This window comes from Bombina bombina, chromosome 1 (assembly GCF_027579735.1).
Source record: "Bombina bombina isolate aBomBom1 chromosome 1, aBomBom1.pri, whole genome shotgun sequence".
Lineage (NCBI taxonomy): Eukaryota > Metazoa > Chordata > Amphibia > Anura > Bombinatoridae > Bombina > Bombina bombina.
Window position 1 is genome coordinate 1,586,551,060 of NC_069499.1, and position 22,131 is coordinate 1,586,573,190.

Sequence of the window (22,131 nt, forward strand, 5' to 3'; positions counted from 1 at the left end):
TTTCTGACCTCTGTCAGAAATATCAATTGAAAGGGAGTCTATTATGGTCACCAAGAACACTACCCTTGTAGCTGGAACTAAGGAACTTTTTCCCAGATTCACCTTCCATCCATGGGAGCGAAGGAAAGACAAGATCTCCGTATGAGAGCTTGCTTGTTGAAATGATAGCGCCTGAACCAGAATGTCGTCCATATACGGCGCCACTACAATGCCCCGAGACCGGATTACCGCCAACAGAGCCCCCAGGACCTTTGAAAAAACCCTGGGAGCAGTGGCAAGACCGAATGGAAGAGCCACAAACTGAAAATGCTTGTCTAGAAAAGCGAATCTCAGAAACTTGTGATGATCCCTGTGGATGGGAACATGAAGGTACGCATCCTTTAGGTCTATGGCTGTCATGAAATGACCCTCTTGAACCAAGGGAAGAATGGAACGTATAGTTTCCATCTTGAAGGATGGTACTCTGAGGAACTTGTTTAGACATTTCAGGTCTAAAATTGGTCTGAAAGTTCCCTCTCTTGGGAACCACGAACAGATTGGAGTAGAATCCCAGACCATGTTCCAATATGGGAACTGGAACTATCACTCCCAGGGTGCAAAGATCCTGGACACAATGTAAGAACGCCTCCCTTTTTATCTGGTCTACAGATAATCTTGAGAGGAGGAACCTGCCCCTGGAAGGAAAAGTCTTGAACTCGAGTTTGTATTCCTGGGATATGATGTCCACCACCCAGGTATCCGGAACATCCTGAACCCAGGTCTGAGCGAATAAGGAAAGTCTGCCCCCTAAAAGGATCAGTTCCCGGATCAGGGGTACGCCCTCCATGCTGACTTGATTAGTTTGCGGACTTCTTAGATTGCTTTCCCTTGTTCCAAGACTGATTAGACTTTCAGGAAGGCTTGGACTGTATCTGCTTGGAAGAGGGGGGGGGAAAGCTAACCTTTAAAGTTTAGAAAGGAATGAAAATTACTCTGACGTCCTGTTTATTCCTCTTATCCTGTGGGAGGAAATGTCCTTTTCCTCCTGTAATATCTGGAATAATTTCAGCCAAGCCCAGCCCAAACAAGGTCTTACCCTTGTAGCGTATTGCCAAAAGTTTGGATTTAGATGAAACATCCGCAAAACAGGATTTCAACCATAAGGCTCTGGGAGCCAGTACAGCAAAGCCAGATATCTTTCCTAACTTAAAGACTTATAAGGAAGCATCCGTGATAAAGGAATTGGCCAACTTAAGAGCCTTAATCCTATCCTGGATTTCATCAAGAGGAGTATCTGTCTGAATAGAATCGGACAACGCATCAAACCAGTAGGCTGCCGCGCTGGTGACAGTGGCAATATACACTGCAGGCTGCCATTGCAGACCCTGGTGAACATACATCGTATGTAATGCCTTCAACTTCTTACCCATAGGATCCTTAAAGGAACAGCTATCCCATATGGGAATAGTGGTTCTTTTAGCCAAAGTGAAAATTGCTCCTCCCACCCTGGGGACCTATTGCCAAGACTCCTTAATAGAGTCGGCTATTGGAAACATCTTCTTAAAAATTGGAGAAAAAGGAATTCCAGGTCTCTCCCAGTCCCGTGCAATAATCTCTGTAGCACGGTCTGGTACAGGGAATACCTCCATTGAGGAGGGAGCATAGAAGTACTTCAGTTTACTAGACTTAGGATGGACTACAACAGTCGTATCGGAGTTGTCCAATGTAGCCAAAACCTCCTTAAAGGGACACTGAACCCACATTTTCTCTTTCATGATTCAGATAAATCATGCAATTTTAAGCAACTTTCTAATTGACTCCCATTATCAATTTTTCTTCGTTCTCTTGCTATCTTTATTTGAAAAAGGCATCTAAGCTTTTTTTTGGTTCAGTCTCTGGAAAGCACTTTATTGGTGGATGAATTTATCCACCAATCAGCAAGAACAACCCAGGTTGTTCAGCAAAAATGGGCCGGCATCTAAACTTACATTCTTGCATTTCAAATAAAGATACCAAGAGAATGAAGAAAATTTGATAATAGGAGTAAAATTAGAAAGTTGCTTAAAATGTCATGCTCTCTGAATCACGAAAGAAAAAATTTGGGTTCAGTGTCCCTTTAAATAACAGACTGAGGTGTTCCAGCTTAAATCTGAAGGAAACAACTTCAGATCAGAAGAAGGAATTATACTGTCTGAATCTGAGATTTCACCCTCAGACGCTACCGAAGTGTCTTCCTCCCCAGACTTCTGAGAGGAAGCACCTTGAGTAGCCACAAGAGGATCAGAAACCTTGCTCACTGATTCATTAAATTTCCTCTTGCGCTTTCCCTGCAGCATGGAAAAAACCGACAGCGCATCAGATACCGCAGAGGATACCTAGGCAGTAAAATATGTCACGCTGCGCCGCTCTAGTCGTTGCTAGGTGCGCGGCGTCTCCTTCCCTGCTCGTTGTCAGGGGCTGTGTTGGGTCCGGATGCGCTCGGCGCTGGCGTCATCGTTGCACGCTTGTGGTGCGAATCCTGCGCCCTTGTAAGTCTTTTCAAACCGATATAAGTATAGGTGTTACTTTGTGTGCTCCTGGGTGTGATAGATGGTTTGTACTCCGATTGCCTTATTGTTGCTGAAATCTGCTTGCCTGACTACTCTGCCCGTTAACCCCTTAATTGCTCGATTGATATAACGCTGCTGAACTCTGCCTTTCTGACCTCTCTGCTTGTTTAACCCCTATTGACCTGGATTGCCTCTTTGTTGCCAAACCCTTGCTGCCTGACCATTCAAGTTGTTTACCCTTGGACTGTTTTACCGTTGCCAAACCCTGCCTGCTTGACCATTATAGTGGTTTACCCTTGGACTGCTTTACCGTTGCCAAACCCTGCCTGCTTGACCATTATAGTGGTTTACCCTTGGACTGCTTTACCGTTGCCAAACCTACCTGCCTGACCATTCTAGTGGTTTACCCTTGGACTCCTTTACCTTTGCCAAACCCTGCTTGCCTTTCTCTGATTCCCTGCCTGTTGCCGCCGAAGACCATCCTGCCAGTGCCGCTTACCTCATCTTACAAACTTTCTCTGCTCTGGGATATTCCCTATCATTCTGGCTCGACGTCAGGATAAGATGACTACTGGCCGAGATCGGTCTGATAGTGGGAGTATCCCATGAGCATTACAATATCTTGCAAGGTAACTCTAGACGGAGCATGAGAGGAAACGCAGGGCACTGCATGTGTGGACGAAAAAGATTGGGACGCTTGAGGAGAAAGCTGTGGCATATTTTGTACAGGAGACCCCTGAACAGCATCCACCTTAGCTAATGATGACTTAGGCTCAAAAAGTCTATCCCTGTAACACAATATTCTTTCAATACAAGAGATTGGTGGTTTCACCTGGGTGTCGAAACAAGCTACATGAAACATTTTGTAAGGCCTCTTGATCCATCTTTGATCAAAAAAAAAAAAAAAAAGTGAAAAACAATTTATGCTTACCTGATAAATTTATTTCTATTGTAGTGTATCCAGTCCACGGATCATCCATTACTTATGGGATATTCTCCTTCCCAAACAGGAAGTTGCAAGAGGATCACCCACAGCAGAGCTGCTATATAGCTCCTCCCCTCACTGCCATATCCAAGACGAGAACGGAGAAACCATAGGGTGCAGTGGTGACTGTAGTTTAATTAAAATTTAGACCTGCCTTAAAAGGACAGGGCGGGCCGTGGACTGGATACACTACAAGAGAAATAAATTTATCAGGTAAGCATAAATTATGTTTTCTCTTGTTAAGTGTATCCAGTCCATTACTTATGGGATACCAATACCAAAGCTAAAGTACACGGATGATGGGAGGGACAAGGCAGGATTAAACGGAAGGAACCACTGCCTGAAGAACCTTTCTCCCAAAAACAGCCTCCGAAGAAGCAAAAGTATCAAATTTGTAAAATTTTGAAAGGGTGTGAAGCGAAGACCAGGTCGCAGCCTTGCAAATCTGTTCAACAGAGGCCTCATTTTTAAAGGCCCAGGTGGAAGCCACAGCTCTAGTAGAATGAGCTGTAATCCTTTCAGGGGGCTGCTGTCCAGCAGTCTCATAGGCTAAGCGAATTATGCTCCGAAGCCAAAAGGAAAGAGAGGTTGCCGAAGCTTTTTGACCTCTCCTCTGTCCAGAGTAAACGACAAACAGGGAAGATGTTTGGCGAAAATCTTTAGTAGCTTGTAAGTAAAACTTCAAGGCATGGACTACGTCCAGATTATGTAAGAGACGTTCCTTCTTTGAAGAAGGATTAGGACACAATGATGGAACAACAATCTCTTGATTGATATTCTTGCTAGAAACCACCTTAGGTAAAAACCCAAGTTTGGTACGCAGAACTACCTTATCTGCATGAAAAATCAGATAAGGAGAATCACATTGTAAGGCAGATAGCTCAGAGACTCCTCGAGCCGAGGAAATAGCCATCAAAAACAGAACTTTCCAAGACAAAAGTTTAATATCAATGGAATGAAGGGGTTCAAACGGAACTCCTTGAAGAACTTTAAGAACCAAGTTTAAGCTCCACGGGGAGCAACAGTTTTAAATACAGGCTTAATTCTAACCAAAGCCTGACAAAATGCCTGGACGTCTGGAACGTCTGCCAGACGCTTGTACAAAAGAATAGACAGAGCAGAAATCTGTCCTTTTAAAGAACTAGCTGATAATCCTTTGTCCAAACCCTCTTGGAGAAAGGACAATATCCTAGGAATCCTAACCTTACTCCATGAGTAATTCTTGGATTCACACCAATAAAGATATTTACGCCATATCTTATGGTAGATTTTCCTGGTGACAGGCTTTCGTGCCTGTATTAAGGTATCAATGGCCGACTCGGAGAAGCCACGCCTTGATAGAATCAAGCGTTCAATCTCCATGCAGTTAGTTTCAGAGAAATTAGATTTGGATGATTGAAAGGACCTTGTATTAGAAGGTCCTGCCTCAGAGGCAGAGTCCATGGTGGAAAGGATGACATGTCCACTAGGTCTGCATACCAGGTCCTGCGTGGCCACGCAGGCGCTATCAGAATCACTGATGCTCTCTCCTGCTTGATTTTGGCAATCAGTCAAGGGAGCAGAGGAAACGGTGGAAACACATAAGCCAGGTTGAAGAACCAAGGAGCTGCTAGAGCATCTATCAGCGTCGCTCCCGGGTCCCTGGACCTGGATCCGTAACAAGGAAGCTTGGCGTTCTGGCGAGACGCCATGAGATCCAGTTCTGGTTTGCCCCAACGATGGATCAGTTGAGCAAACAACTCCGGATGGAGTTCTCACTCCCCCGGATGAAAAGTCTGACGACTTAGAAAATCCGCCTCCCAGTTCTCTACGCCTGGGATGTGGATCTCTGACAGGTGGCAAGAGTGAGACTCTGCCCAGCGAATTATCTTTGAGACTTCTAACATCGCTAGGGAACTCCTGGTTCCCCCTTGATGGTTGATGTAAGCCACAGTCGTGATGTTGTCCGACTGAAATCTGATGAACCTCAGTGTTGCTAACTGAGGCCAAGCCAGAAGAGCATTGAATATTGCTCTTAACTCCAGAATATTTATTGGGAGGAGTTTCTCCTCCTGAGTCCACGATCCCTGAGCCTTCAGGGAGTTCCAGACTGCGCCCCAACCTAGAAGGCTGGCATCTGTTGTTACAATCGTCCAATCTGGCCTGCGAAAGGTCATACCCTTGGACAGATGGACCCGAGATAGCCACCAGAGAAGAGAATCTCTGGTCTCTTGATCCAGATTTAGTAGAGGGGACAAATCTGAGTAATCCCCATTCCACTGACTTAGCATGCATAATTGCAGCGGTCTGAGATGCAGGCGTGCAAATGGCACTATGTCCATTGCCGCTACCATTAAGCCGATAACTTACATGCACTGAGCCACTGACGGACGTGGAATGGAATGAAGGACACGGCAAGCATTTAGAAGTTTTGATAACCTGGACTCCGTCAGGTAAATTTTCATCTCTACAGAATCTATAAGAGTCCCTAGGAAGGTGACTCTTGTGAGTGGGGATAGAGAACTCTTTTTCACGTTCACTTTCCACCCATGCGACCTCAGAAAAGCCAGAACTATCTCTGTATGAGACTTGGCAATTTGAAAGCTTGACGCCTGTATCAGGATGTCGTCTAGATACGGAGCCACCGCTATGCCTCGCGGTCTTAGAACCGCCAGAAGTGAGCCCAGAACCTTTGTAAAGATTCTCGGGGCTGTGGCAAACCCGAAGGGAAGAGCTACAAATTGGTAATGCCTGTCTAGAAAGGCAAACCTTAGGAACCGATGATGATCTTTGTGAATCGGTATGTGAAGGTAGGCATCCTTTAAGTCCACTGTGGTCATGTACTGACCCTCTTGGATCATGGGTAGGATGGTCCGAATAGTTTCCATTTTGAACGATGGAACTCTGAGGAATTTGTTTAAGATCTTTAGATCCAAGATTGGTCTGAAGGTTCCCTCTTTCTTGGGAACCACAAACAGATTTGAATAAAACCCCTGTCCCTGTTCCGTCCGCGGAACTGGATGGATCACTCCCATTACTAGGAGGTCTTGCATACAGCTTAGGAATGCCTCTTTCTTTATCTGGTTTGCTGATAACCTTGAAAGATGAAATCTCCCTTGTGGAGGAGAAGCTTTGAAGTCCAGAAGATATCCCTGAGATATGATCTCCAACGCCCAGGGATCCTGAACATCTCTTGCCCACGCCTGGACGAAGAGAGAAAGTCTGCCCCCCACTAGATCCGTTTCCGGATAGGGGGCCGTTCCTTCATGCTGTCTTGGGTGCAGCAGCAGGTTTTCTGGCCTGCTTGCCCTTGTTCCAGGACTGGTTAGGTTTCCAGGCCTGTCTGGAATGAGCAACAGTTCCCTCTTGTTTTGAAGCGGAGGAAGTTGATGCTGCTCCTGCCTTGAAATTTCGAAAGGCACGAAAATTAGACTGTTTGGCCTTTGATTTGGCCCTGTCCTGAGGAAGGGTATGACCCTTGCCTCCAGTAATGTCAGCAATAATTACCTTTAAGCCAGGCCCGAATAAGGTCTGCCCCTTGAAAGGAATGTTGAGTAATTTAGACTTTGAAGTCACGTCAGCTTACCAGGATTTAAGCCATAGCGCCCTACGCGCCTGGATGGCGATTCCGGAATTCTTAGCTGTTAGTTTAGTCAAATGAACAATGGCATCAGAAACAAATGAGTTAGCTAGCTTAAGCGTTCTAAGCTTGTCAATAATTTCCTCCAATGGAGCTGTATGGATGGCCTCTTCCAGGGCCTCAAACCAGAATGCCGCCGCAGCAGTGACAGGCGCAATGCATGCAAGGGGCTGTAAAATAAAACCTTGTTGAATAAACATTTTCTTAAGGTAACCCTCCAATTTTTTATCCATTGGATCTGAAAAAGCACAACTGTCCTCAACCGGGATAGTGGTACGCTTTGCTAAAGTAGAAACTGCTCCCTCCACCTTAGGGACCGTCTGCCATAAGTCCCGTGTAGTGGCTTCTATTGGAAACATTTTTCTAAATATAGGAGGTGGGGAAAAGGGCACACCGGGTCTATCCCACTCCTTGCTAATAATTTCTGTAAGCCTTTTAGGTATAGGAAAAACGTCAGTACACACCGGCACCGCATAGTATCTATCCAGCCTACACAATTTCTCTGGAATTGCAACTGTGTTACAGTCATTCAGAGCAGCTAATACCTCCCCAAGCAATACACGGAGGTTCTCAAGCTTAAATTTAAAATTAGAAATCTCTGAATCAGGTTTCCCCGAGTCAGAGATGTCACCCACAGACTGAAGCTCTCCGTCCTCATGTTCTGCATACTGTGACGCAGTATCAGACATGGCATTTGCGCGCTCTGTATCTCTCCTAACCCCAGAGCTATCGCGCTTGCCTCTTAATTCAGGCAATCTAGATAATATCTCCGACAGGGTATTATTCATGATTGCAGCCATGTCCTGCAAGGTAATCGCTATGGGCGTCCCTGATGTAATTGGCGCCATATTAGCGTGCGTCCCCTGAGCGGGAGGCGAAGGGTCTGACACGTGGGGAGAGTTAGTCAGCATAACTTCCCCCTCGACAGAACCCTCTGGTGATAATTCTTTTATAGATAAAGACTGATCTTTACTGTTTAAGGTGAAATCAATACATTTAGTACACATTCTCCTATGGGGCTCCACCATGGCTTTCAAACATAATGAACAAGTAGGTTCCTCTGTGTCAGACATGTTTAAACAGACTAGCAATGAGACTAGCAAGCTTGGAAAACACTTTAAAACAAGTTTACAAGCAATATAAAAAACGTTACTGCGCCTTTAAGGAACACAAATTTTCCCAAATTTTGAAATAACAGTGAAAAAATGCAGTTACACTAACTAAATTTTTACAGTGTATGTAATAAGTTAGCACAGCATTGCCGCACTTGCAAATGGATGATTGACCCCTTAATACCAAAAAACGGAATAACAAATGACAAAAACGTTTTTTAAACAGTCACAACAACTGCCACAGCTCTACTGTGGCTTTTTAACTCCCTCAATATGACTTTTGAGCCCTTCAGAGAAGTCCTGGATCATGCAGGAAGAAGCTGGATGTCTGTGTCTGTAGTTTTTGCTGTGCAAAAAAACTCCAAAATAGGCCCCTCCCACTCATATTACAACAGTGGGAAGCCTCAGGGAACTGTTTCTAGGCAAAATTCAAGCCAGCCATGTGGAAAAAACTAGGCCCCAATAAGTTTTATCACCAAACATATGTAAAAAACGATTAAACATGCCAGCAAACGTTTTAAAATACACTTTTATAAGAGTATGTATCTCTATTAATAAGCCTGATACCAGTCGCTGTCACTGCATTTAAGGCTTTACTTACATTACTTCGGTATCAGCAGCATTTTCTAGCAAATTCCATCCCTAGAAAAATATTTTAACTGCACATACCTTATTACAGGAAAACCTGCACGCTATTCCCCCTCTGAAGTTACCTCACTCCTCAGAACATGTGAGAACAGCAAAGGATCTTAGTTACTTCTGCTAAGATCATAGAAAACGCAGGCAGATTCTTCTTCTAAATACTGCCTGAGATAAACAGTACACTCCGGTACCATTTAAAAATAACAAACTTTTGATTGAAGAAATAAACTAAGTATAAAACACCACAGTCCTCTTACGACCTCCATCTTAGTTGAGAGTTGCAAGAGAATGACTGGATATGGCAGTGAGGGGAGGAGCTATATAGCAGCTCTGCTGTGGGTGATCCTCTTGCAACTTCCTGTTGGGAAGGAGAATATCCCATAAGTAATGGATGATCCGTGGACTGGATACACTTAAGAGAAAAAATGCTTTTATTTCCCCATGAAATTAACACTGCCCAAAAACTATACTGTCTCTTTAAATTTTATTTTTCTGAAAACAAAAAAACTTAACTACGGAGCAGCGGTAAAAACCCACAGGACAGTGTCTACACCTCAACTTATTATGCTAAGGTGCCTAGCTTTCCTGCTGGACGCAGGCAATCTGAAATATAAACGATCAGGTTCTCAATGCGGAACTGCGTAGTCAGTCAGCTGGGCGATCATAGATATAGCAGAGCCGCAACAAACTAGTTTCTCTATTCAGGAACTCACAGGTAGTCTGGAAGGCGCGCAAAAACCGTCTTGCCGCCTCTGAAGGAAACTGCCTTCTTAATCGTGGGTGTTCCCGGCAGCCATTAATTTTTTTTTTTAATTTTTTTTAATTTTTCTTTATTGAGGTTCTGGATAAGGCATACATAAGATATGAAGAACGGAACACAATAATACACAATGAATCTTAATAACATCATACATTTCTAGCAAAAGCATAGTATTTAAAAGAATGCCCAATATTCTACAGGCTCCCTAAATGACAAAGAGAGGCCACTCATGGACCTCAGCTATAAACTCAAAACCGTAGATAGGGAGCTATTTCTAGTGGAGAGACCACTTTTGGATCTCTAAATGAGAACCTCTTTTTTTGTCTTTTTTGTCATCAATTTGATAAAGTGTTATATAAGCGTTAAAGTAAAGACCTCGTAGCAGACTATATGGGGTATGACAGAGCTTAGAATGAAGACATATGGTTAATAAAGTAATTTTTATATACATACACATGACTGATTATCCCCCATTAAGATGTAAAGAATAACAATAATAAAGGGAGCTCTTTCCATAAAAAACAGCCCGCCCAGGAACCTCTTATTACCAAAAAAAAATGTAAGCAATAGTTGGAGGAGCCGAGGGGGGCAATATAAGACTAGGAGTATATGAATTATATTGGAGTCCCATCACATAAAGTGAAAGAAAATGCATTATCTTAAGATTTTGGGCAAGAGTAGATCATTTGGTGATGATTTGAGAGTCAGCTAGTTATGAGGCTTCAGCAAGTTGAAGAATAGAAATTAAGAATGCTGGAAACTTGGGAGGCAAAGTTAGCATGGTCATACAAATATAACTTATATGTAGAACATGTTGAGTGCGGTGAACCTAAATAAAAACATGAAGAATGCATGAAAGTGTCCCCTTATATAGCTTATGTCCGGGAAAATCTGCCTCAACCCATTCACCCCATCTATGCAGCAAATTAGCATCATCAGTGAAGTGTCAGACCTATGGACTATGGGGCACTCATGTTCCAGTTGTCTTAGAGCTGTAGATTAGGGTGAGCACAAACTCTACTAAGAGTATGTTATATTTTAGTGCAGACTGAAGAGGTTACCCAGGTATAGTATTAAACAGTTAAATATAAGAAGGTCTCCGGGCTGCACTCAGCATCAGGACGCACCGCCCCGGCCGCAGGCGGTGCCCCCCCAACACCAAGAAACAAGACCCACAGAACATTGTCTAGGATAACATTACAGTAAAATACCTATATCAACATTGCTTTATGCTAAAACTATGGCCATACAAAAAGTTAACTAGATTGCAAAGTATAATTCTAATGTGAGCACTCCATGTAAAACATAAGATATATACAAACTCACAGCTGTGTATTTCTACCCACCTTCGTATAGTGGGACACATATTGAAATTTGGGCTGCTTCTTGATGAGGGGCAGAAGTGTGTAATCACTTTAAAGAAAGGGCACTCTCATATAGAGATATTATACTGGCAGAAGAACAAATGCATGTGTTTTATCTAAATTTTTATACTAGCATAGGTCATGAACAGAGGGGATCTTAACCAAGTCGTAAATATATTTAGCACATTTTCACAAGCCTAATGAATTATAGGAGGTGGGATCTTCTGAACTAATATCCATCGCTAAGTTCAGTAGTAGAGCATATAGGTGAATACAAACAGGCTAATGTTTAAACATAAACAACTATAAAAGTTTCAACAACTAATGATCAAAATAGTCCTGGCTGTAAATAAGGTACAGTACAACCAACAAGAATTTCAACTCTTCGCCATATATCAGGCACAATTGCCGTCATTAAGCTATAATTAGAATCTATAGTGAACAGCTATAGAAAGGGTGAATTGTGTTCAATGAGTAAGTCCCCATATTAGACTGCCACAAGATCTTTTGACATCTACATCATACCCACTGTGGTCATATTTACGGCAAGAAACTTATCAGCCCACTCCCTTTCTGATTGGCCCGGCAGAGGCCGTGGAGAAAGCATAATCCATTTGTTGTTGTTGTGTACCCGATGCAGATTGCTGCTATTTCAATAGAGTCAACATAAATGCTATACCTGGCAAATGTCCACGTTCAGTCAACCCTCGGTTAACTGGCATAGTGAGCAGTTTTGGCTTTGAGGAAGTCAACACATTCAGGCCGCTGGTAAAGAACGGTGCAGAGAGCGAGTGAAGCCACATATGTGTGGCAGAAGTATCTCTCTGATCCCACTTGTCCGAAACTGAATCAGGCGCCGAAGTGCCCAGCCTCTTCAGGACCGACCTCTGGTTCATGACTCGACACAGCTGAGCCTCTGCACTGACCATCTACATACGGGTTGCTCTCCGGTGCGGCTAGAAAGATAGGATTTGCTGTGGGAGTGTGATCTGGGGCACGGAGTGCTTCTGAGAAGACCCCCCGATAGTGTTGAAGCATACGGCTTATTTCTTGTAGCAAGCAGGAAGGCTCCATAGTAGCTAGATCTGCGTTAGGGGACAATCAGCTTGTAGGTTTAGAAATGAGTTTCTGTAAAGCACATTGAGTGCTGCATAACGACAGGACCAAGGGCGTCCTGCCGAGGGGTTTAGAGTAGGCCAAGAATGTAAAATGGCTCCAGGCGCCGATGCCAGCAGTTATCCTTACATAATAATATTCAGTAGGTGCAGAGTTTAATTCACACTTCAGTTCCAGTAAAATATTAGATGGATCGATGAGCTAGGATGTGAATTTCTGTTATTTTCAAGAAAAGGCTGCAGCAGCATACAGCTATGCGACTGAACATGGCCGCTGCCCGGAAATTCCCCCGGGCCATTAATTTTAAAACAGTGCCGCAACAGTGAAAACCTCCATGTACAACAAAAGTAAAACATTGTACTTTACATACCCAGTCCTTGTCCGTAACTTAACTGGAGAAAAGGACAGATACTGAGCCCAACCAAATAAATAATAAATGCTCCTCTCGTCCCCAGTACCTGCATAATCTGTCTAAAAGTAATCCTAATAAGATTACTGGTATTAACGTCCCATGCAGATTTAACTGCTTAAGTGCCATATTTTCCCTGTAAGAAAAATAAACTTGGCACTTACCTGAATATACATCTGTCCGGCAGAAGGACAGATCACTGGTTTGAGAAGGTTCCCTCCCTCACATGGACCTGTGCAAAAAAACCAGAATTTATGCTTACCTGATAAATTTATTTCTCCTACGGTGTGTCCGGTCCACGGTTTCATCCTTACTTGTGGGATATTCTCTTCCCCAACAGGAAATGGCAAAGAGAGCACAGCAAAAGCTGCCCATATAGCCCCCCCTCTGGCTCCGCCCCCCAGTCATTCCACCGATGGTTAGGAGAAAAAGGAGAAACCATAGGTTACCGTGGTGACTGTAGTGTATAGAAAGAAAAAATTTGAAACCTGACTAAAAGCCAGGGCGGGCCGTGGACCGGACACACCGTAGGAGAAAGAAATTTATCAGGTAAGCATAAATTCTGTTTTCTCCTACATTGGTGTGTCCGGTCCACGGCTTCATCCTTACTTGTGGGAACCAATACCAAAGCTTTAGGACACGGATGAAGAGAGGGAACAAGTCAGGTTACCTAAACGGAAGGCACCACGGCTTGCAAAACCTTTCTCCCAAAAATAGCCTCCGAAGAAGCATAAGTATCTAATTTGTAAAATTTGGCAAAAGTGTGCAGAGAAGACCAAGTCGCTGCCTTACATATCTGGTCAACAGAAGCCTCGTTCTTGAAGGCCCATGTGGAAGCCACAGCTCTAGTAGAGTGAGCTGTAATTCGTTCAGGAGGCTGCCGTCCGGCAGTCTCATAAGCCAATCGGATGATGCTTTTCAGCCAAAAAGAAAGAGGTAGCAGTAGCTTTCTGTCCTCTCCTCTTACCAGAATAAACGACAAACAAAGATGAAGCCTGTCTGAAATCCTTTGTTGCATCTAAATATAATTTTAAAGCGCGGACCACATCTAAATTGTGTAACAAACGTTCCTTCTTTGAAACTGGATTCGGACATAGAGAAGGAACAACTATTTCCTGGTTAATATTCCTGTTGGAAACCACTTTTGGAAGAAAACCAGGTTTGGTACGCAAAACAACCTTATCTGCATGGAATACCAGATAGGGTGGATCACACTGCAAAGCAGACAATTCAGAAACGCTTCTAGCAGAAGAAATAGCAACCAAAAACAGAACTTTCCAAGATAGTAACTTAATATCTATGGAATGTAGAGGTTCAAACGGAAACCCTTGAAGAACTGAAAGAACTAAATTTAGACTCCATGGAGGAGTCATGGGTCTGTAAACAGGCTTGATTCTGACTAAGGCCTGTACAAAAGCTTGTACATCTGGCACAGCTGCCAGGCGTTTGTGTAACAAAACAGACAAAGCAGATATCTGTCCTTTCAGAGAACTCGCTGACAACCCTTTATCCAAACCGTCTTGGAGAAAGGAAAGAATCTTAGGGATTTTAATTTTACTCCAAGAGAATCCCTTGGATTCACACCAACACATATATTTTTTCCATATTTTATGGTAAATTTTCCTAGTCACAGGTTTTCTGGCTTGGACCAGAGTATCTATAACTGAATCTGAAAACCCACGCTTAGATAAAATCAAGCGTTCAATTTCCAAGCAGTCAGCTGCAGAGAGACTAGATTTGGATGTTCGAACGGACCTTGGACTAGAAGATCCTGTCTCAAAGGTAGCTTCCATGGTGGAGCCGATGACATATTCACCAGGTCTGCATACCAAGTCCTGCGTGGCCACGCAGGGGCTATCAGAATCACCGAGGCCTTCTCCTGTTTGATCCTGGCTACGAGCCTGGGAAGGAGAGGAAACGGTGGAAACACATAAGCTAGGTTGAACGACCAAGGCGCCACTAATGCATCCACCAGTGTCGCCTTGGGATCCCTGGATCTGGACCCGTAGCAAGGAACCTTGAAGTTCTGACGAGACGCCATCAGATCCATGTCTGGAATGCCCCATAATTGAGTTAACTGGGCAAAGACCTCCGGGTGGAGTTCCCACTCCCCCGGATGGAAAGTCTGACGACTCAAATAATCCGCCTCCCAGTTGTCTACTCCTGGGATGTGAATTGCAGATAGATGAAAGGAGTGATCCTCCGCCCATTTGATGATCTTGGATACCTCTCTCATCGCCAAGGAACTCTTTGTTCCTCCCTGATGATTGATGTAAGCTACAGTCGTCATGTTGTCCGACTGAAATCTTATGAATCCGGCCTTCGCTAGTTGAGGCCAAGCCCGGAGCGCATTGAATATCGCTCTCAGTTAGAGGATGTTTATCGGGAGAAGAGACTCTTCCTGAGACCATAGACCCTGAGCTTTCAGGGAGTCCCAGACCGCGCCCCAGCCTAATAGACTGGCGTCGGTCGTGACAATGACCCACTCTGGTCTGCGGAAACTCATTCCCTGAGACAGGTGATCCTGAGTCAACCACCAACGGAGTGAGTCTCTGGTTAACTGGTCTACTTGAATCTGGGGAGACAAGTCTGCATAATCCCCATTCCACTGACTGAGCATGCACAGTTGCAATGGTCTTAGATGAATTCGAGCAAAAGGAACCACGTCCATTGCTGCAACCATTAAACCTATTACTTCCATGCACTGAGCTATGGAAGGCTGAGGAATAGATTAAAGAACTTGACAAGCCTTTAGAAGCTTTAATTTTCTGACCTCTGAGAAAAATCTTAATTTCTACAGAATCTATTATTGTTCCCAGAAAGGGAACTCTTGTAGACGGGGACAGGGAACTCTTTTCCATGTTCACCTTCCACCCGTGAGACCTGAGAAAAGCTAATACAATGTCTGTATGAGCCCTTGATCTGGAAAGGGACGACGCCTGGATTAGGATGTCGTCTAGGTAAGGTGCCACTGCAATGCCCCTCGGTCTTAGAACAGCTAGAAGGGACCCTAGCACCTTTGTGAAAATTCTGGGAGCAGTGGCTAAACCGAACGGAAGAGCCACGAACTGGTAATGTTTGTCCAGAAAGGCGAACCTTAGGAACTGATGATGATCTTTGTGGATAGGAATATGTAGGTACGCATCCTTTAAATCCACGGTAGTCATGTATTGACCCTCCTGGATTGTTGGTAAAATCGTTCGAATGGTTTCCATTAGAATTTTTAAATCCAGAATTGGTCTGAAAGTTCCCTCTTTTTTGGGAACTACAAACAGGTTTGAGTAAAACCCCTGACCTTGTTCCACTGTTGGAACTGGGTGTATCACTCCCATCTTTAATAGATCTCCTACGCAATGAAAGAATGCCTGTCTCTCTGGTCTGAAGATAAGCGAGACATGTGGAACCTTCCCCTTGGAGGAAGTTCCTTGAATTCTAGAAGATAACCCTGAGAGACTATTTCTAGTGCCCAGGGATCCTGAACATCTCTTCCCCAAGCCTGAGCAAAGAGAGAAAGTCTGCCCCCTACTAGATCCGGTCCCGGATCGGGGGCTACCCCTTCATGCTGTCTTGGTAGCAGCAGCAGGCTTCTTGGCCTGTTTACCCTTGTTCCAGCCTTGCATTGGTTTCCATGCTGGCTTAGCCTGGGAAGCGTTACCCTCTTGTCTAGAGGAAGCAGAGTTAGGAGACGGTCCGTTCCTGAAGTTGCGGAAGGAACAAAAATTAGATTTGTTCTTAGCCTTGAAAGGCCTATCCTGTGGGAGGGCATGGCCATTTCCCCCAGTGATGTCTGAAATAATCTCCTTCAATTCTGGCCCAAAAAGGGTCTTACCTTTGAAAGGAATATTAAGCAATTTTGTCTTGGATGACACATCCGCCGACCAAGATTGTAGCCAAAGCGCTCTGCGCGCCACAATTGCAAACCCTGAATTTTTCGCCGCTAATTTCGCCAATTGCAAAGCGGCATCTAAAATAAAGGAATTAGCCAACTTTAGTGCGTGAATTCTGTCCATGACTTCCTCATATGGAGTCTCCTTATGGAGCGAATTTTCTAGTTCCTCGAACCAAAAAGACGCCACCGTGGTGACAGGAATAATGCACGAAATTGGCTGAAGAAGGAAACCTTGCTGAACAAATATCTTTTTAAGCAATCCTTCCAATTTTTTATCCATAGGATCTTTGAAAGCACAACTGTCCTCAATGGGAATAGTCGTGCGCTTGGCCAACGTAGAAACTGCTCCTTCAACCTTAGGGACTGTTTGCCATGCGTCCCTTCTGGGGTCGACAATGGGGAACATTTTCTTAAATATAGGAGGTGGGACAAAAGGTATACCTGGCTTCTCCCACTCCTTGTTCACTATGTCCGCCACCCTCTTGGGTAATGGAAAGGCATCAGCGTGCACAGGGACATCAAGGAATTTGTCCATTTTGCACAATTTCTCTGGAATTACCAAAGAGTCGCAATCGTCAAGAGTAGTTAGTACCTCCTTAAGCAGGGCGCGGAGATGTTCTAACTTAAATTTAAACGTCACAATATCAGGTTCTGCCTGCTGAGAAACTTTTCCTGAATCAGAAATTTCTCCCTCAGACAGCCCCTCCCTCACTGCCAATTCAGACTGGTGTGAGGGTATTACAGATAAATTATCATCAGCGCCCACTTGCTCATCCTTTGTATTCAAAACTGAGCAATCACGCTTTCTGGGAAGTGTTGGCAGTTTGGATAAAAGATTTGCTATAGAATTATCCATTACTGCAGTTAATTGTTGCATAGTAACAAGCATTGGCGCGCTAGATGTACTAGGTGTCGCCTGCGCGGGCATAACTGGTGTTGACACAGAAGGAGAGGATGATGAACTATCCCCACTACCTTCATTTGAAGAATCATCTTGGGCAACCTTATTAAAAGTGACATTACTGTCCTTACTTTGTTTGGACGCCATGGCACAATTTTCACATACATTTAAAGGGGGAATCACCTTGGCCTCCATACACACAGAACATAATCTATCTGAAGGTACAGACATGTTAGACAGACTTAGTCAGGCTATTAATGCAAAAAACCCGTTTTTAAACAAAACCGTTACTGTCTCTTTAAATAATAAACAGAGTACACTTTATTTCTGAATGTTTGAAAAACTATGAAGGAATTATCCAATCTTTACGAAATTTGCACCCTAGTGTTAATGCTTTAAAAGTATTGCACACCAAATTTCAAGTCTTTAACCCCTTAAATGAGCAAACCGGAGCTAATTGTTCAATTTAGCAGTTTAAACCCACTACAGTCCCTGCCACAGCCTTTTGCTGCGGCTTTACCTTCCTTGGGGGTTATTCACCACAGAAATAAGCCTCTTAGAATCGTTTTTGTGGCCACAGGACCCTCTCACATGAAGCTGCATGCACTGCTTCCAGAAGTAACTGCGCAATTAAGGCGCGAAAATGAGGCTTCCTCCCTCTGCATACCAGAGTGAAGGGGCCTTCCTGACTAGATTAGGTGTCTAACAAACTGCCAGGCGTAATAAAAACGTTCCCAAAAGTGTTTCCAAGTCTCAAAACACTCCAAAAATCATATAAATATTATATAAATCAATCAATTTAGCCCACAATAGTGTCAACCAGTATATAGCCCATTTATAAGCCTTCATTCTGTTATGAGTCTAAGAAAATGGCTTACCGATCCCAAAAGGGAAATGACAGTCTTCTAGCATTACTATGTCTTGTTAGAAAATGATACTAGTCATACCTGGAGCAGAAAAGTCTGCAAACTGTTCCCCCCAACTGAAGTTCTCTGGGCTTCTCTGGGCTCAACAGCAATGGATTTTAGTTACTGTTGCTAAAATCATACTCCTCTTTTAACAGAACTCTTCATCACTTTCTGTTGTAGAGTAAATAGTAAAAACCGGCACTATTTTAAAATAAACTCTTGATAGAAGAAATAAAACTACAACTAACACCACATACTCTTTACCATCCCCATGGAGATGCTACTTGTTCAGAGCGGCAAAGAGAATGACTGGGGGGCGGAGCCAGAGGGGGGGCTATATGGGCAGCTTTTGCTGTGCTCTCTTTGCCATTTCCTGTTGGGGAAGAGAATATCCCACAAGTAAGGATGAAGTCGTGGACCGGACACACCAATGTAGGAGAAAGAAAGACTGAGTAAGCTTACTCAGGCTTTCAAGATAGGGAAGCAAAAACTGTTTGAGAGGCGCAGTGGGGATTGTACCCCACAAGTTCCCAATTGGTTAAAAGTCACCACTGCTCTACTGAAGAGACTGACGTGGGCTACGGCTAGACCCTAGGAAAGATCAGAGCAATGTAGCGCTGCGGAATCTGTTGGCGCTCTACAAATAACCGATAATAATAATAATAACCTACTCTGCTTTAAAATAATAAAATCTTGACTGAAGAACATTCTTCTCAGACACCTAAAACTTTACCACCTCCTTGCAACGCAAGCAAAGAGAATGACTGGGGTTTGTGGGAAGGGAAGTGATATTTATCAGCTTTGCTGTGGTGCTCTTTGCCTCCTCCTGCTGGCCAGGAGTGACATTCCCAACAGTAATTGATGATGATCCGTGGACTCACCGTGTCATTAGAAAGAAATATAATTTAGTTTTCTCCATCTAATCTGTAAACTACTGGGTATCTAAAATCTCATGCTGTGACCCTGGAATTTTGCTGCTTACATGTAAGCATAAGCAGCACCCACTCTCTACTACTGCAAAGTTTAGCACTGGCATAATTATGCTTGGACCAAACACATTTTACCATTGACAGAGGCCTCGCCAGTTGAAACTGGTTTGCTTTCTTTTTTTTGACTTTTCTCACCCCTTCACCTTAAGCCAAGGTTCCAGTATATTAGCCAGGAATTTGAGGGGGTGCGTGAAGCAAGCTGCTCTTTTTGCCTGGTTTTAGTTTTATATTTTCCTCATATCCATAGAGTTGGTGGGCTCTTTATTTTACATAACAATTCTTGTGGAAGTAGCAGGAATTCTTATGTCTTGTAGTTCCCTCTGTAGAAGTTTTTCATAATGTATTAAATTAAAGTTCATTTTAATCATGGGCAAAGTGCATTAAGCCCCTTTCTTTTTCTTCTTTTGATTATTATGCTTAGGGCCATGACAATTTTGCAGGTCACAACAATTGTACTAAGAAGTATTTTGTGACTAGCAAGTCATTATTGTACTGATGCTAGTAATGTGATCAAGCCACCTTACAAATGTACATGTGATATGAAGGTGGCCTCACTACTGTGGTTGCCAAAAAAACAAGCAACTAGTGGAAACAAACTGGAAATAAAGAAAATCATTGCTGAATATCAACAAGTGGTCTGACATTGCACAGTGAAAGCATTTAATTTCATTAGACTAAAGGTGGTAGCTATAAATGTGTTTAGCACAACATCCCAAAACTAGCTCCGTTACCTGGACGAGAGTGGTCCCAGGGGGGTCCTGAAGCAGGGCACACCCCGCGGCCTTCGTTTCCTAAATGCTTGCTCTATTAGCTTGCTCTCTGAAGCTGGGTCTATCCTCCAGAATGAACCCTTCCCTGGCTCCTCCTGAGATCGAGGTACTTTGATGAAATATCGATTCAAAGACAAATTGTGACGGATTGAATTCTAACGGACAAAGAAAAACAAGAACTTTTAATCATCATACTGAGAGGAGCTGATAAAAATGGTAGATCACAAAAGCTTAATAAAACAATATTTATATTTACAAGTAAATACATTTCTACATTCTTTAAATAGATATTTTGTAGATAGCCACTGGAGTAGATACCTACCAGAAGTCAGGGGAGATGGATTTTACACTCACCCTCATTGCCTGAACAAGTTCATACACAGTACAGCAATAACCTACTCAGAGAGCAGCTTGAAAAGCACAAACATTTATATCAACAGTACTGGTCTTCATATGGTTTTAAACACACACACACAGAGGAAATCTTTATGTAATCTCCCTAGACACATATCCCAGAGACCCAGGCAAAGCCCATAGGGAAAGTTACATAAACTTGACGCGTTTCCTGGGCTTGGCCAATATTGGCCAGATACAGTATCTAACTAATCTTAGCGGTGTGCATGCAAGTGAGTGCCAGACTTCCTCTTTGTGTTGTGTTAATTTGTTTTGTAATTTCCCCTATGAGCTTTGCACCCAGACTTGTCTGGAGCTGCCTGCGAGTGCTATTGAGCACCCAGGGTTGTGCATTTTGTAGGGTCATGGGATGTGTATTTGGTCCAGTTTGATTTTAAGAGTGCAGTCCAATTCCGTGATTGCAAATCCATTTTGTCAAGATTATGAAGCTAGACTCAGAAGTCAAATCCCCTCTTTCTGACCAAATACACATCTCAGTGTTCAAAAGCAGACATCTATCAAATTAGGAGGTACAAAATTTCAAAGGATTTCCTATCAGATCACCAGACCCCCTGCAGGGAGAGAGAGCCTAGAAGTCTGAAACGATCAGTTCTTTGAAGCTAGCAAGACTTTAGGAAATGTAAATATCTATTATCTAGGTGTTGTGTTCCATACTGAGTTCCAATACACAGACCCTAGACTCTATGCCAGCTTCAAATGCCCTTGATATTATAGGGGGGAAGTTAAACCGCAGAATAATATCACTACTTCTTTTATTTCAGGCATCTGTTAAACCAGAATATTAAATGCTATGGTTAAATGAAGAGCAGATAATCAGTCATATAATTACTTACTAAATTGCTATATAATTAATCACATCAGAATGCTACTTACAGATTATATACAGGTGGCCCTCTGTTTACAACGGTTCAATTTACACCGTTTCAGAATAACAACCTTTATTTCCAGTCATGTGACTGCTATTGAAAAGCATTGAGAAGCAGTGCATTTATTAAAATAGCCAGTAGGCGGAGCTGTCCGCTTGTGTTGCAGCAAAGCCAAGCAAGCTGAAATTAATCAGTTTAACCAGACCTGAGCTATTGAGCAGATTTCAAAGGAACAAGATCTTCCTGTCTATAAATCAGTCCAGATTGGAATGCATAGAAATAACAGTTTGCTGAAAAATGCAAGTGAAGTCTGTGTTGTGATTATTTTATTAAGTTTATAATGCTGTTTAGCAAATGTTTTTGTTCATTTAACTTAGTTTAATTATATATTCTGTGTTGTGTGATTATTTTATAAGGTTTATAATGCTGTTTAGAATTTAAAGTCTTCATTTCAAAGCTTTAAAAATGTGTTAATTATGACAATTTTGAGAGGGGCCTGGAACCTCTCTCCCTCACTTCCCATTGACTTACATTATAAACTGTGTTTTAATTTACAACGGTTTTGATTTACAACTATTCCTTCTAGAACCTAACCCCGGCATAAACTGAGGGCTACATATATATAAATCCGGTAGGAAGTGTGTGTGTGTGTGTGTGTGTGTGTGTGTGTGTGTGTGTGTATGTGTATATATATATATATATATGGGTATATCATAAGTGGAATAACATAATTTATGTAAGAACTTACCTGATAAATTCATTTCTTTCATATTAGCAAGAGTCCATGAGCTAGTGACGTATGGGATATACATTCCTACCAGGAGGGGCAAAGTTTTCCAAACCTCAAAATGCCTATAAA

At 43.0% G+C, this 22,131-nt stretch overlaps 1 protein-coding gene across 1 annotated transcript in view; it reads right to left on the bottom strand.

Annotated features, from left to right (window-relative positions):
- FOXK2 (forkhead box K2) overlaps positions 1 to 22,131 on the bottom strand; it is a 525,324-nt gene that overhangs the window by 122,237 nt on the left and 380,956 nt on the right. The window contains exon 6 of the mRNA XM_053688868.1: positions 19,954 to 20,147. Coding sequence (XP_053544843.1) covers positions 19,954 to 20,147 — 194 coding nt within the window. The remainder of the gene's footprint in view (positions 1 to 19,953; positions 20,148 to 22,131) is intronic.